Source organism: Lampetra planeri, chromosome 30 (genome assembly GCF_965212315.1).
Source record: "Lampetra planeri chromosome 30, kcLamPlan1.2.h2, whole genome shotgun sequence".
Classification (NCBI taxonomy): domain Eukaryota; kingdom Metazoa; phylum Chordata; class Hyperoartia; order Petromyzontiformes; family Petromyzontidae; genus Lampetra; species Lampetra planeri.
In genome coordinates this window covers 4,709,062-4,725,619 of record NC_136136.1, presented here as the reverse complement: position 1 = coordinate 4,725,619, position 16,558 = coordinate 4,709,062, and the positions used below count along the sequence as shown (strand labels likewise).

The following is a 16,558-nucleotide window of genomic DNA, read 5'->3' as shown; positions in this document are numbered from 1 at the left end:
TTCGTCCGCAGCTGATCAGAATACACCCGAAGGCAAGGTACGGTCTGCGTCTCTTGTTTGTGCTTTTTTTATTTCACTTAGGCCTTTCGGTAATTAAACGAGCGAATGGCCAGCAGAATACGGTAACGTTCTGCTGAGTGACAGAGGGGCGTGATGATATGTGGGAACGAAATGGGCGCGCAAAAGCCAAGCAAGAGCAGGGGGGTGAAGAGGGGAGCAGGGATAGGATTGCGACGCGAAAAATGAATAGGGGCGTTCTCGCTCGTTTTTAATCACGCGGCAGTTTGCTTTGCGCTATTAAAAATAAGATCGTGATTCGTTTCTTTTTTTCCTCATTTATTTTTGCGGCATCTGGAATACGCGGGGAAAAAAAAAATCTGCATTTAGACGAAGCTCTTAATTAAACGCGCAGATGTTCGGCTGGGGTATGACATTATTTTTTGTGTTTCTTATTTATTTCTCGTTTGGTACATTATTTACGATCCGCCGGTTCTCGCCAGGCTAGCAGCGAAGTGGTCTGCTCACTTCGAAACCGATCTTGCGTGGAGGCAAAGCATGAAAAAAAGTTAAATTCACACAGTGCTGTGGCCAGGCCCCATGTGGAATCATTCCCATGGCGATCCGTCCGCTGTCAAGAGTGCGTTAAACACACCCGTGGCAGTCGTTGCAGGCTGCCACGAATTCCAAAATAAATAAAAATTCCGCAACTACTTTGGGTTTTGCTAGAATTAGATTGAGACGTTATTCTGGCTCTTGTCGAACATTTTTTTATTTTAGCACGTGTTGGCTTGTGGTAAAAACCCTCCTCCACCCGACACGGCCAATGAGGAAAGTTGTCAACAAACGTGCCAATTTATTACCGCTTTAGCAGCACCACCGGCATTGTCGGAGAGCAATCCACGCATGTTTGACAATTGGTTCCAACAGAATCATCAGGCAGTTGCCAAACATCAAGAAACTTTTGCGTCTGATAAGAATACCCACACGCACCTTATTCTCCGGATTAATTATAAGATGGTCGGGAATGTTAGACACATACCAAGCTTGTGCCCAGTGTACCGATGCAGTTGTCGACCTGGGCTGCCTGATTCGCTCGCCGTTGCTGCCAGAAAAACATTTTAAGCAAAAATATTATTAAATATCCCACAAATGAAGCGTCAAAACATTGTCCTGAGGGGGACGAACAACACAAGTAAATTATGAATGTCTCTGGTTCCGATTTAGATATGAATTAAATATGAAAGTTTATACTAAAATAAACACGTCAAAATATTTACACCATCTCTACTATATTCCCCCCCACGTAATGTCCAAGCCAAGTTAAACGGTGACATTTCGACCGCTTGATCCGGGCCGTGAACGCGTTCACGGTCCAGAGCACGGCGGCATTCGTCTGAAACGTGAAACGCATCGACCGAGTGATGTTAATTAGGCGCGTAACGAGGGCTTGATTTCGCATGGAATGTTTTCCAGGGGCTCTACAACCATTCCAGACCCCACCCCCCCCAATGCCCCTCCCCCCTACACCCCACAACCACCGCCATCCCTTTTCCCCCGACAGCAGTAGGAGGGAGGGTAAATATTTTCTTGAGCTCAGCCCAGGACAGCTCCCGCTGTAATTTAGCCCGGTATGTAGCGACTCGCCCCCCCCCCCCCACTCCCCAGCTACCTGATGATCCCGTTGTAATTCAAGAACTCTCTTCCTCTTTCACTGTCTCATTTTGTATGTTTCTCGTTTCTTCCATCTCATTTGTATAGTTTTGTTCGCTCCTACAGCCTAAATGCCCCATCGGCGCATCATTTAATTTGAATATATTGTAAGCGTTCTATTCTCGCATGCAAGATCCCATTGCATGTATTGAGTAATAACAAGTTAAACTACCAAGGGATAATAATCTACGGCCCTTCATCAGTCCACTGCTGGATGGAGGCCTGCCCACGGCTTTCGATCGTGGGGGTTGTTTGACCATACTTCACCACGTTGGTCAGTGCAGCTTTGTGAAGGGGGGGGGGGCAGGGGGGGCGCGCAGGTCCGGTACAGATGTCGATCATTAATGGTGGATAGCCATGGCCGGGAATTAAACTTAGATCCATCGCGCAGTGCGCTAGCCACTGCACCACCGTTCCAACCCCATGTATTAATGTGACCCTTGTATAATATAACGTGCAATACTTACACAAATCAAAGCCAATCGAACGATTCAAAGTGACCCGTGCGACGGTGGGAACTTCATTTTCATTCTGCACGACAAAAGCTGTACCACTCAGTTTTTTGTCCGCTCTAAATTGACGATGGGGCTGAATAGGATCTCCTGATTCCTGCGATTTCTGATCGCGGGTCAATCGCTCTGACGGCAGCGGGCGCCGACGTTCCCTCTCGTCCCGTGAATCCGTGCGCAGCCCGAGGCGGCCGCGCGTAGGCCCGGCGGGAACGCGACCTCCGATTCGCCACCGCTGCCTCTGCCACCGCACGATCCGTTGCGACCGGCTCACCGGCCGCCCCGCGAATCTCCCCGGTTGGACATCGCCCGCCGGCCGTCCCGCGACTCGGCCGATCCGGGGAGTCCGTGGTCTCCGGGCGGCCACGGGGGACAGGGCGCACCGGCCGGCACCACGCCCCCCTCGCTGCGGCGCGACGCCGGGCGCCGGGGGTCGGCCGCTGCGTCGCTTCGCGATCGCGGCCGGAGCAGCGGAGAGGGCTCGGTGAGTGTAAGGGCCGTGCGGCCGCGTTGGCGTCGCCTGCGTCGTTGTGGTGCGTGAACTGGTGGGGAAGCGGCGGTGGGGCGGTTGGTGCGCTGCAAGACGAACCCGGCGACCCAAGTTCGGTTCCTGCTGGCCAGTGACGATTATCTGAACCGGTCTCTGGGTTTCCCCTGGGTCAACTCAGCCTTGAATGAGTACCTGGTGCGATGTGCAAACGTCGCCACAATGGAGACAAGGTGCTCGCTAACAGCACTTACGCCAAAAGCATATTCTGGCTATATGGGGGATCGTTGTCTTTGTTTTGTCTGTGTTGGTGCATGAGGGCTTTGCACTGCTGCCCACCCACATTTGATTGTCAGTCATGGACAAAACCAGGCGTGAGTGGAATATGGAACCTCCTTTGATCCTCATCTAGGTCAAAGAAGTTCAACATACATACATACATGCAACTCATCCTTCAACGAGTTACTGGCAATGGTGTGCAGGCATCAGCGGTGGCGGAGGTGAAGGAGGTGCGGCACTGGCCACACCGAGCCTCTCATTTGCCATGCGCTCATTAACAACACTTGCCCCAGTAGTCCTTATTAGGGAGGGGGGTGTGGGGTCCGCGTGGGTTGATTTACATTCACGAGTAACCTTTATGCACAACCAGGTGAGATCCCGTTGAGAGAACATTGCTTATTGTCCGGGGAGACCTGTGAGGTGTAAGGAATACAAAGTGGAGCACACCGAGACGAGAATCAAAACACGAGCGTGTGGCGCAGTTCATATCCGGACTTGATTCGGGATTTCATGCGTGAGAGGGTGAGCGTGAGAGAGTGAGCGTGAGAGAGTGAGCGTGAGAGAGTGAGCGTGAGAGGGTGAGCGTGAGAGGGTGAGCGTGAGAGGGTGAGCGTGAGAGGGTGAGCGTGAGAGGGTGAGCGTGAGAGGGTGAGCGTGATAGAGTGAGCTTGAGAGAGTGAGCGTGAGAGGGTGAGTGTGAGAGAGTGAGCGTGAGAGAGTGAGCGTGAGAGGGTGAGCGTGAGAGGGTGAGCGTGAGAGGGTGAGCGTGAGAGGGTGAGCGTGAGAGGGTGAGCGTGAGAGAGTGAGCGTGAGAGGGTGAGCGTGAGAGGGTGAGCGTGGGAGGGTCAGCGTGAGAGGGTGAGCGTGAGAGAGTGAGCGTGAGAGAGTGAGCGTGAGAGGGTGAGCGTGAGAGGGTGAGCGTGAGAGGGTGAGCGTGAGAGAGTGAGCGTGAGAGGGTGAGCGTGCTAATGGTGTTGATGATGATCATGGAGTTGATGGAGTTAGTGATCACGATGGAAACAATGCCAGTGGTAATGATAGAAGTCAGGATGTGGTGGATGTGGCGATGGTGATGATGTGGTGTTGATGATGGAAACAATGCCAGTGGTAATGATAGAAGTCAGGATGTGGTGGATGTGGCGATGATGGAAACAATGGCATTGACGACGACGATGATGATGGGGCTGATTTGATCACCTTCGGGAGCCACGACGCTCTACCCCCCCCCCCCTCACCGTTCCATGGCGAGTGAGAGACCAAAGGAGAACGCAGGAGCGCGTCGAATAGGGGTTCATAAACACGAACAATTTGAGGAAGGGGAGTGGGAAAAAAATCTATTTAAAGATCGAGTGGTTTATGGCTTTCTCAAGGGCATAAATAAAATGCCGCCGTGTACTGGAAATGGTGCGTCAGCCGCGTGACGTGAAGGAGGGGACGCGGAGAAATACAATCGTGTTCCGGCAAATTGCTTACATATCTGTAAGTCTGTTTGGAAATATGGAATTTGGTCACAGAAAATTAATATCATTTGCGAAGGAGGGAGTGGGGGGGGGGCACCTGTGCCACTGGCACAGCGCGTGCCGCGCGTGGAATTTTAACGCTTTCCAACTTGGGATTCTACTGAGGTTTGACCCATTAGTGCATTGACTCCCGTCTATCTGTCGTTGGTCTGTAACTATTGGCGGGTGGGGGGGGGGCACAGGAATATAAATATGCTTATTCTTTGGGTCTTCCGGTAAAGTCACGTAGATAGGTTAAAAAGAAATTACGAAGAAACTACGACGTTCCGATCGCGACACAAGCGATCGTCATCAGGTGGAGAAAAACAGAGGGGTTAGCCTCTAAAGGCAAACTGTTTATGAAGGTTTAAAATGGGCGTAGCGCAAGTGTCAGAATGGTGTGGGCAGGGCACGATATAAATATGGGTTGCTTGTAGCGACTCGCCCCATCGAAGACGAGTGAGATCGATCAAAGGATTGTGAAAAGTGAGGAACAAAAAACCGGCGCTCATGGCGTGTACCTCTCGGGTCAAGGCGCACGCACACACGTGACTTCCCTCCCCTTCTCGGTGACGTCATTGCGCGCGGCATCATTTCGCAACATTTACCGCGCGGCGGGATGTCATCTTTGCCTGAATCGTTATGTTCGCATCGCCAATTATATGTACCTTGGAGGACAAACCCATGTTGGAGAGCGTTGCAGAATCTGTGCACGTGCACGAGTTTTCTTTCTTGTTTTATCTCCTTCCTGGACCTGTCCCCGTAAACATTTGACGCTTAAGCCTTTCCTGTTTGGAGACATCTGCCAGTTGCAGGGTGGGGGTTCCATTCACCACTGAATCTCGGAACGCAGCGTTAGTAGCGTCATTGTTTTGAAAGACATTGTACTCACCGCAGAGAACCGTAGCGACACGACCGCACTCTATAATAGCTGGCGCCCAACTGTGCCACACGCCCTCACGCATGGCCTTGTGGGAGCCTCACTGCATCTTCCGAAATGAAGACGTACCGATGACGTACGTGTACGCCATGTAGATCATCGGCACGGAATCGGAAGAAAAACCGATGACGTACGCGGACGTACATGTAGGTCATCGGAACTGGAAAGGGTTAAACGTGTCAATACTAAATTAATTGGGCAAGAACACCTTAATGGCTTCATATATAAAGGACCACAGAACTTGGGGGTGGTAGAATATGACGGCGCTCGTCTGTAGTTCATCCTCGCGCCTCCGAGTCGTTCTCTCGCGGCAGCGGCATTCCGAGTTGACGTCATCCATAGCATCTTCAAACCGCGAGCGCAATTAAGGATAAAGGTTAGTATTTACATGGCACTTTCTTAAATGCCTCAACAACACAAAGCAACTTTGATCACACCTGATCTCAACCGTTTCAATTACCCTGCTGCGCCCTGAACCCAGGGGATCCCAGTGGCAGCTGTCCCTGTGCAGAACAATGTGTGTGCTCCGCCAGCCTGCAGTTCGCCTGTAGGCTGCAGCTTGCCATCTCGTGTTGCGTGTTTGATGCGAGCTTTGGATTAATTGAAGCTGGCATCAGTCGGTTTCTTATGTCACCCGGTAATTGTGCAGGGAGTTGACAGAGCTCGCCTTCTGTTGCAACAATTAGAATAATGATAATTACTTATTTACCCGGACTGCCGCACGAAGGCCGAAGGCTTTTAGAACGTACAAACGCCAGGCAAAAAAGGCACCCGAGTTAGGGACAGAGGTCGCAAACGGGTTTTGATTCCTTACCCGTACCCGTACCCGGCCGCACCAGGGTCGCAAATGGGTACCCGTACCCGGCCGGGTATGGGTACCCGTACGCTACCCGTACCCGTACCCTACCCGAAATGAGTGACAAACGGTTACTCACCGGTGACTCACGGCCTACCTGTACCCGGCCGCACCAGCGTCGCAAACGGCTACCCGTACCCGTACCCGGCCGGGTACGGGTAGCCGGGTATCGGGTAGGGTACGAGTATCGGGTACCCGGTTGTGACCTCTGGTTAGGGATCAAACCCAGGTCCTTCTGGCTGCGAGGAGCAAGCGTGTTACCGCTGCGCGAAAAGTGGACGTTAAAAGGTCAGCGGCATCGTTGCCAGCCAAGTCAACATGTGCCCAGTGGGAGGTCGCTCATTCTCCTCTTGTCCCCCAAGGTCTGGAACTCCCTTCTCTGCCACCCGTGCCGTTGGCTCCTCCTTGCCCCTCCGTTCAAATCCACGCTCATGACGAATTTGCCCCTCCCGATAATCTTGAGAAAATAAAATCGGCCCACCGTTTATGTACGCCGTCCGTGCAGTGCGGTCGCATTTGGAGGCTATTTAAATCCACGCCGCGATAACGCGAGGTATCATTAGCACGGCTCTCAGCCCACTGCTTGTGCCAAAGTCACAGCTCGGATGAGAAAATTACCCAGTAACCAAATTGGAAAAGAAATTAATTACCGGTACCTACACAGCTGCAGTTAAACATGCCTCCTTTGTGCAAGTGAGATAACAAGCTCTTCCTTGGTTAGATAAAAGGGCATTGTAGATGCATCGGCGCACTCCGAGGCTTGTGTGTTAACACCCACCATAAAAAAGAGGGGGGGGGGGAGTGATGTGTGCTTACAGACCGTTCCACAAATTAGACAACCTCACAGTCAACATTGTAATATCATCCTTACACAACACACGTGGTGCAATTTTGAAGGTAAATATGGCTTTTTTACATTTATTTTTGATTATGGAGTAAATCTGTGGTTTGACACACACCGACAAACATCCCCCCCTCCCAGCCCCCCAATAAGCCTTTTATGTTGAACTTTTTTCGCACCATACATAGCCAACCGTGCTTTGACAGACTGCTGGGGCAAGTGCTGTCAGCGAGCACCTACCAAGGTCGCCAAGGCACCAATTACTTATTGAAGGCTGAGTCAACCTAAGGGGAGGTCCAGCACCCGATTTAGATATTTGTCACTCATATTAGTTAGTCATGAGTGAGAATGGAACTCATTTTAGGCTGAGTCGACCTCGGCGAGGACCAATACCGATTCAGATAATTGTCATCGGTGTTGGCCATGCACGAACTCGTGTTCCCGGGTTCGTAGCGCGGCGCGCTAACCACTGCGTCACCGCTCCCAACACGCGTACGTGGACGCGCGCAAACACACGAAAGTGTACGCGTGTCAAGATCCCAGCGTGGAGAAGTCACTTGTCCCAGCACGTCCCCACACAGCGGTATGTTACGAAGCACGTCTCACTTATGAAGAAAGGTGGACAAATTATTATTACGTCTGTCCGTGTTACAGTCCTAATTGGTTGATGTACTATACCCAGCTAAGGGCCACTCTACGATCACACTAATAATAAACCCACTTCTGTAAAGTGTCTGAAATGTTACTGTCTTTAATAAAAACATTTTCTTTTTGCGCTAACGGTGCCTGTCCCCTGCGGTTCCCAGGCCAAACCCGGCTGGAATCACCGCGGTAAAACATTTTTTGTTTACGTTTGTTTCAGAGCGAGGAAACAGCGGCGGCGGCGGCGGCAGGGGTGACCTCGGCGATGACCCCTCATGCTGATGAGGTTGCCTCCCGGGCCCCACTGGGCTCCATCGATGTCGGACGCAGTCAGGGTTTCACGACAGCGCAGGTATCCCTCCACCACTACCCCCTCCCCCCCCCACCACTGTCCCCCATCTCCGCATCGTCCGGGGACATTTGCGTCGTTCGAGCGTCGTCGTGACAAGTAAATGGGTTCACGGTCTCGGATCACGAACGACGCCTGCTGCGAGGGTGGAATGCGAGGGTGAGGGCGGGCGGAGTGAGATGGTTAGAGGGATGATTTATGTTCTGTTTATTAAATGTGTGAATAATGGGTCTTCCGTCAAACAGAATTAAAAGTTAAAGGACCGTGTTGGCAGTCGTGCACAAGTACGAATTAAAACACCGCTCGCCCCATTCATCATTGACACCGCCTCCGAACGGAAAACGTAAATAGAAGGGGTGGACATTTTGGCATGGGGGAGTGCCCTGGTGGCGTGGTTAGGGCACTGTGCTCTGCAACCGGCCACCTTAATTTTCGATTCCCTTCCACGGGTGACATCGATGGCGAGTAACGTCTGGAACCAGTCCTTGGGCCTCTTTTCGCCGACCTGCAGAGCGATGGATTGCCTCTTAGTTGGCGACAAAAGGTTCCCGTTGTGAGATCTTCAGGAAACTGGGATTTCTAATAGGACACGTGGACTACGAAACAAACTGGTTTAATGACAAAATGCAATGCCTAATACGCATTGAAATTGTTGTTGCGGTGTGTCTGTTGTTTTGTAGTGTCCGGCCGAGCCCACTGTTCCCTCCCCGGCAAGAGAGATGCCGCTTCTGAAAGACGACACCGAGGGCCTGCAAAAGATTCTGGGTTTGAACCACGGCGATGCGGCAGCCAGCCCGGGGCCCACGCTGAGGCCTCTCTTAAGTCCCAGGTGCCGCCGCTCTCTGAGTCTGGCATACAACAACAAAGGCACTGACTCGGATCATGTCGCCATCACAGAGTCGTCGGGGGATGATCTCGAGGACGACGACGATGATGATGATGATGATGACGACATCGACGATGGCGACAATGAAGAATTCGGAGTGGAAACGGCTGCTGTTGATTGGCCGGATCGGTATCCTACCGCGGACGTTTCCGCGCGTGAACTGAGCGAGACGCGTGATGTCTCGACGCTTGGCTCGCCGAACTCTCGCCGAGAGGGTGACGGTACGAGAGCGAAGGACGGCGGAGGCGACGCTGGCAAACGCGGCCGGGATTCCGCGACGCCCCCTAATACGCCGCCCGACGAGCGAGCCAGCACCGCCACCACCGCGGCGACAGCGGAAGGGAAGGAGGCGCTCGCGACGCCGACCTCGACCAACCCGAGCAGCGCCAGCAGCCGACGGAGCAGCACCGAGGAGGGGGAGGAGACGGTGGCGGAGCAGTGCTACTCGCCACTCTCGCCGCGCTCACCCGCCAAAGTCCTGGCCAACGCCGCCGGACGGCCGAAACGCGGGGCCCGCGCCGACGCCGACGCTGCCGCCGATCGCGTCTCTTGGAACCTGCGCGATGCGACGGAACTCAACGGGTTTCCCTGCCCTCTCCCCGCGCCCATGGATCGCCCGAGTGAACCCTTCGGTCCTCACGCCAACGGCTATGGCATCATCGAGGAGGAAGTCGAAGAGTTTTTGGAGGGTTGCGGCGGCGACGACAGTTTTGGCGAGGAGTTTGACGTGAAACAGGCTTGCGGCGAACCTCGGCCGCTTCCGCCGCACCTCCTGAACCAAAACGGTGGCGGCAATGGGGTGACTTCGACCGAATCGGAATGGTGGCACGATTTCAACGGCGACGTTGGCGACGGCGACGGCGTCGGCGGCACGCTCGCGAGAGCGACTTCCCACGGGCGGACGCTGCAACTGAGCCGAGCCTCTTCGCTGTCCAAGAAGGACAGGCAGCTGATCGAGAAGATCAAGAACTACTACGACCGTGAGGGCTGCGAGGACGCGCGGGGGGGGGCCGCCCCGGTCAAGCGGCGAGAGAGCCTCGCGCACATCCCCCAGGGGAAGGTCCGGAACTCCATCTTCGTGCGGGCCCAGCAGCTGCAGAAAATCAAACAGGGGGAGGAGAACGGCGCCGGGCCGGCACCGGCGGGATCGTTCGGCTTCCCCGCCGACGTTCCGGACGAGGCCTCGGGCGCGGCGCGGGGAGGCGCTCGCGCAGCGGGGAAGACGCCGTCGCCGAGCCGCGCCGGGGCGGAGGCGTTCGACGTGGCCGACGTCCAGGCGGTGTACGACAACTGGGTCTGGCCGTCGGGCAGCGTCTACGACAACCTGCTCTGCCTGGGCTCCTCCGGCGCCCTGCCGCCGCTGCCCACCCTGCAGGAGAAGCCCTCCGAGGGGGAGGAAGAGAATGTTTACGGGGAGGTGGACCTGGACGCCGCGTTTCCTTCGGAAGCCGCGCGGCACAATGGCGACGCGGCGAGCCCCCGGCGGCGGCCGTCGGCGATAAATCAAGGCGGCGGCGTGCTTCCTCCGTACGACGGGCACGGGGCCCACCCGACCGACTGCAGCAAGAACCTGGACGACCTGTGCGACGACCTGGAGAGCTACTACAGGGACCACGGCAAGGTCGCCTCGAGCCTGGCCGCCTTCCCCGTGGCCGAGCAGGACCTGGAGAGCCCCCCGCGGAGCCTCAGCGCGGGCGACATCGGCCCGTCGCTCGCGGAGTCGCCGGCCGCCGCCCACGAGGCGGACGGCGGGGGCGGCGCGTCGTTCGCCAGGCTGTGGCGCAAGAAGCTGGGCCGGTTGAGCGGCTCGGGCGGGGGGGGGCGGCGGATCCGGGAAGGGAGCGGCGGCGGCGGCGGCGGGGGAGGCCTCGCGGGGGCCGCTGGGCCGCTCGCTCTGCTCCAGCGCGGAGGTGATCTCCGAGGAGGGGGAGCGGCGGCGCAGCGGCGGGGCCGGCTCGCCGGCGCGGCGCGCGCGGTCCATGTACGACGTGGACAGTCCGCCGACGACGCCGACGGCGGCGGCGAGGCTCTCCGCAGACAAAAGCAAGAGCAGGGTACGTGGTTTGGCGCGATGCGTACCCCCCCCCCGCCCCCCTCCCCTCCGCACCCCTCCCCCCCACTCTGCCCCCTGCCCCCCCACAGTGTAACCCGCAGCTCACCCACACTCAGGGGCAGAGTCGACATCTTCGCTGTTCTCCTGCCCCCAGGCCCCCCAGGCCCCGCAGGTGTGTCCTTTGTAAAAGGACAAACCCGGGGGGCAGCCCCTGCAATTGCTTTTTCCACGCCACTGCTGGCGGAAGAGCCTCCGCTCGGGAAGGTTATCGAGACCCCCCCCCCCCGAGAGGATATTTTTCCCTCCCTTTCCACGGCAGTCGGACATCTCTGAAGGGGTGCGATTACCCACACTTTAGCCCCACCACGTGCGATCTGCAGATTGTTTAACCGTGCCGCGGCCATTTATAAGCGCTGGGTGGACAGAGAGGCATGGGGCAATGGGGGGGGGGTGAGGGGGGGAGTGTGATTTTGCTCTTTGTTTCAATTTCCGCTCCGGGAGATGGAACCGGTCCGGCAACCTCTCACCGGTTTTGTTGCAAGTCCAGGGCTCCGAGCCGTTACATCGTCTCGCGCCGAATTTGCCGTGATGTGCCAAAATAGTGAATAAATTAATCACGTGCGCGGTTGTTCGCCTTTCGGAGAAGAGGGGCGTTTTAGCGTTGATTGTGTGAAGTTGTGGGGTGGGGGGGGGGTGGTGGTGGTGGGGGGGGGCGATTGCGGTCGTGCCGCTTCCACCGCGATGCTTCGCTCATTTTCGTCTCTCGGCAGTCGCCGCAGCTGCCTCTGTCAGAGCCCCCCCCCGCCCCCCCCCCCCCGACTCCCGGCCCTCCACCCGGCTTGCAATAAAAACAAAACCACGACTGTTGGCCACAACGCAGCCACCTGAGCGTCCGTCCGTGGAGACAGTTTGACGCCGTAATGAGTCGCGGGTGGCCGGCGGCTGCCGTGCGATCGGATTGAAAAGCGGACTGCGGAGAAAGCTCCGTGCTTATGATATAAAAAAAAATATTATTATAACTTACTCCGCTCATGGGGTGCGGAGAGCCGCGACCCCATTCGCCTCGCGCGGCGCAACCGACGACTCGAATGCAAACGGCGAAGAGTAAGCCGTCTCGTTCGATGCACCACGGGGATGCACCGCGGGGGATGTACCACGGGTAGGCACCACGGGGGACCCACCACGGGTCCGACCAAGCGAAACACAGCGGGAACTAATTTAGCCCCGGCTTCCGTGGATTTAAAATTGAATCTCGCTCGACCAACACCCCCTCCGGGAGGGTGGGCTGTCCGCGCGTGTCCGTGGCTCGGCCGCGCGTGTCCGACCGCGCTCCCCTGTGTGGCCGTCTCTCTCCGCCGCTGTTTGGCGGCACGTGTCGCCGCTTCTCGCTTCTCCCCTGGTGCGAGCGCCTTTCTCTCTCCCCGGTCCGTGTCCACACGTGTTCTCTACGCGGACCGCGCGTGCGCGATTCTCTTGGCTCCCCCCGTGTGTTCGACACAAGCGAGTGAGTACGCGTGTGCGTGCGTGCGCTCGCTTAACAGCACTCGCCCCGACAGTCTGTTAAAGGCTATACGGGGGATCTTTGTCTTTGTGTGCGCGCACGTGCGGTGAACGGTAAGTGAGGTGGTTCGCGTGCCGCTGCGCTACGAACCCGCTCACCTGAGTTTGACTCCCGCTCGCAGCCAACATTGGTGACGAGTATATCTGAACCGGTCCTGGGCCCTCCCGTAGGTTAACTCAGCCGTAAATGAGCACCTGGTGCAGTGTGAAACATCGGTACTGGGGAGACAAAGGCAGCCGGGCGTGCTGCTGGCCACCCACCTCCTCGTGTGCTCTGCCGGCCTTCATAGGTGCTCGCTAACAGCACTTGCCCCAAAAGTCTGTTTAGGCTATACGGGGGATCTTTGTTGTTTGTGTACATCTATACACACGGGGGTCATAGTGCACCGTGTGCAGTGCACTATGACCCCTGGCTGCCGGAATTAAAATCTCGACCACGGTTAACATCGCATTTTAATTGGACAGTATGTGTCTATACGTATTTATAATACTGCAGAGGAGTGGCGGTGCAGTGGTTAGAGCACTGCACTATGAACCCAATGATCCTCGGATTGCCGGCCAGGGCTGACATCAGTGGCGAGTGACATCCTAACCGATCCTGGGCTCCCGCTCCCCTCCCCATCACCAACCCACGCTTGGCCAGAGTGGTGCGAGGTATGATCAGACAGCCCCGATGACGGACACAGCGTGGTCGACACCTTAATCATCCAGCAGTTGGATTGAGAATGGGCTGTACGTTATTATGATCATTGTTATGTTCACGTGCAATGCTGTTCGCGCCCGGTATGCCTCCCCGTGCGTGCCCACGTGTGCTGCGTCCGTGCCCGTGCGTGCCCGGGCATGCGTGTGTGGTGGAGGTGCCAACAATTTATCATCCCCCCCTATTCCCATCCCCAACCCCAGCGACCCGATGCATTGTCACGATTCAAGGTCACGGGTTCGGTTCAAGAATCGATGGGTTATTTCCCATTGCCGTCAATGGTAGCAGCCACTCGCGGGGCTACGTGGGTCATGTGTGTACGTTGAACTTCTCTCGCACCGCACGTAGCCAACCGTGCGAATCGGAGGTGAGCCCTTAGCCCATTACAAACCACGTGGATCCTACTTGCTGAAACGACTCGATGTGTGTGCCGTCAGCGGGAGCAGCGTTTTTTGTTTCTTTTAGAAGCATCGTTACACTCCGAATCTGTGTCCACGTCCGCTGTGCCGTCATTTTGCGTTGATGATATTTAAATCCTTCCAGGAAACGTTTGAACGTCAAAATAATATTTTCAGCCGCGCTGTTGACCAATTCCAGTTTTCTTTTTTTAAGTCGTGCGAGAAACGAGAGCGCGGTGGCGTGGGGGGGGGGGGTTGGGGAGAAAGCGCACCGACGCATACTGCGAGGAGGTAACGCCCACGCAGGTCCACACAGATGGGTGCACGGACCCATTTCCTGTGCCTCCCGTCTCCGGGGGCACACCCCGTAGCCCACCGAAGCCCGAGCCTCCGAGGTGCCGGATTGCGACACCGCACCTGCCTCTGTGTGCGAGAGTGGCGTGGCTGTGCGCTGGCCACATGGGGGAGGGTGGATGAGGGGGGGGGGGGTAGAGGACGTGGAGGGGGGGGAAGGTCCGTGAAGTGGGTACAAATGTACCGGTGCTCCAAGCTCATGGTAGTGGGGGGGGGGGTTGCCCATGAATATGACAATGTATTATTATTATTTGCAGAGGTGTGGACTCGAGTCATGTGACTTGGACTCGAGTCAGACTCGAGTCATGAATTTGATGACTTGCGACTCGACTTGGACTTGCATAACAATGACTTTGTCCCACCTATGAGATGTGGACTCGAGTCATGTGACTTGGACTCGAGTCAGACTCGAGTCATGAATTTGATGACTTGCCACCACCTTCACCACCCCCCGCACAGGTGTACACGCTGGCGCGCGAGTACAGCATGAGGATCAAGCGGACTCGGCCGGTGACGGGCGCCAGGGAGGGCAGCGCCGAGGTGGCCCCGCTGCCCGCCGTGCTCGAGATGAGCGCGCACAACAGCGGCACCATAGGCAAGCCGAGGCGGTGACGTCGTTTGTCGTTGCAATGTGGCCGTCCGTCATCGTCGTCGTCATCCGTTCGTCCGTCCGTCGTGGCAAAGCAATCGTAATCAAAACGGTAGCAATTGTAGTAATCAACGGCGATGGTAATCATCGTCGTCATCACAGAGCAATCGTCACCGTTGTCATCATACTGTTATCGCAGCTACCAACATTGTAATATTCGTTACGTGTCTATCTACTGTCATCATCATCATTACAGTAAATGTCACTTTCATTATCACACAGTCATCATAATTAGCATAATTATATTAATGTTAATAAGCATAACACTATTATCACAATCTTTGCGAGAATTTGTTTTATTATAATCATTATCATGGTTGTCATCGTCGTCATAACAAATAACCATCAGCGTAACGATACTGTGATCACATTTATTTTCAGTTTTTGCCTTGTGTCTCGTTTTTCCCCAACGGCAGGCGCCAGGATGGCCGAGCATATGCACACGTACGGCCAGATCATCATCCGCGAGGGCATCGCGCTGCCCGTGCCGACAGACCTCGACCCCCCGCCACCCGCCGCCGCCGCGAGCGGGCGGCGTCGCCTGCCCGGCACGCCCCCCCCAACATCTCCCGCCTGCTCCCCGCTCCGCCGCCCCGACTCGTCTCCCGACCCCAACGGCTCGTCGCGCGCCGGCTCCCGTTCCTCGTCGTCGGCAACGCCGCCGTGTTCCCCCTCGCGCGCCGGGCTCCCGGCCGACGCGCCGGGCTGGCCCGTCGTGTGGGGCCTGCGTCTGCGCTACCAGGGCGGCGCCAGCGGTGGCGGCGGCGGCGGCGACGGCGACGGAACCCGGGTGGTGTCGCCGGCCAAGTCGACGGGAAACTTGGCGACGGCGCGCGCGAGGTGGCGCGGGGACGCCGGGGGCTCTCCGGCGCCGGAGGGGCACGGACCTTCGGCCGGCCACCTCCAGAAGCCGCGGATCTGGTCGTGGAACGGCCCCGACGCGGATTGGCGGGCGCCTCTCGGCGACGGCGGCACGCAGCGGCCTGGGGGGGCGGCGGCGGCGTTCGACCGCTGTGCCGCGGCGCCGCTGGGGCCACGCAGGGCCAAGGAGAACTACCATCGCAACTTCGTCGACAATGACGACGACAGCGAGGACTACGTGGAGATCCGATCGCCCGACCTATCGGGGCCCCAGACCGTCGGCACGGCAGCAAAGACCCCTCGGGCCGCCGAGACCGGCGGGGGGGACGAGCGGACGCGGAGCGAGGGGCGGAGCGCGGGAGACGGCGGGAAACGGGCGCCGGCCGTGCCGGGACACAAGGCCCAGGGCTCCTCGGAGCGGAGCCTGGTGCGGAAGCTGAAGGAGAGGTTTCAGCCGCTGACCTATCAGAGCCACGCGTAACTGCGGGGGGGGGGGGGCCGGGGGAGGGGGGGCGGTCGAGAGCCCGGAATGGGGCAGCACCTGCGATGTGAATTCCCATGAATACGGCTGAGCGGTTTCGGGGGACGTTTGCATCGTCGCGCACGCGTCGGGGGCTGAACGGAGGCGGCAGGAACAAACGGTGTGCGAGCGTGCGTTGTTGTCGCTATAATTTAATTAACTTACAAATGCAAGGGGCGCGCAGTCTTAAAGGGTAGGGGAAATGAATGCACATGTCTTAACGAACTTTATAACACCCGTACAAACTCCAGATACTTTTGACCGCACGCTAACGGGCGCGGCATTCGGTGAAAGTGGCAAGGAGCCGTCGCACAAAATTGAGCGGCCTGGCAAGGTCGTGCGGTTGCCTCGAACGAAGCGTGCCATGTGAACACGAACGAGGGTTACACGTTGGCGGGACCTAGCGTCATCAACGTGCGGTTCTCTGTCCCCGTGAACCCGTCCGGCGCTCTTGTTTTTTTTTCC

The 16,558-nt window shown here is 56.9% G+C and overlaps 1 protein-coding gene across 1 annotated transcript in view; it reads left to right on the top strand.

Annotated features, from left to right (window-relative positions):
* LOC144728824 (uncharacterized) overlaps window positions 1–15,884 on the top strand; it is a 77,727-nt gene extending 61,843 nt beyond the window's left edge. Inside the window, exons 12-17 of the mRNA XM_078608506.1 lie at window positions 12–37; window positions 2,401–2,703; window positions 7,984–8,115; window positions 8,793–11,052; window positions 14,523–14,658; window positions 15,129–15,884. Of these exons, the coding sequence (XP_078464632.1) occupies window positions 12–37; window positions 2,401–2,703; window positions 7,984–8,115; window positions 8,793–11,052; window positions 14,523–14,658; window positions 15,129–15,792 (3,521 nt within the window). The 3' untranslated portion in view covers window positions 15,793–15,884. The remainder of the gene's footprint in view (window positions 1–11; window positions 38–2,400; window positions 2,704–7,983; window positions 8,116–8,792; window positions 11,053–14,522; window positions 14,659–15,128) is intronic.
* Window positions 15,885–16,558: the final 674 nt, after the last annotated feature.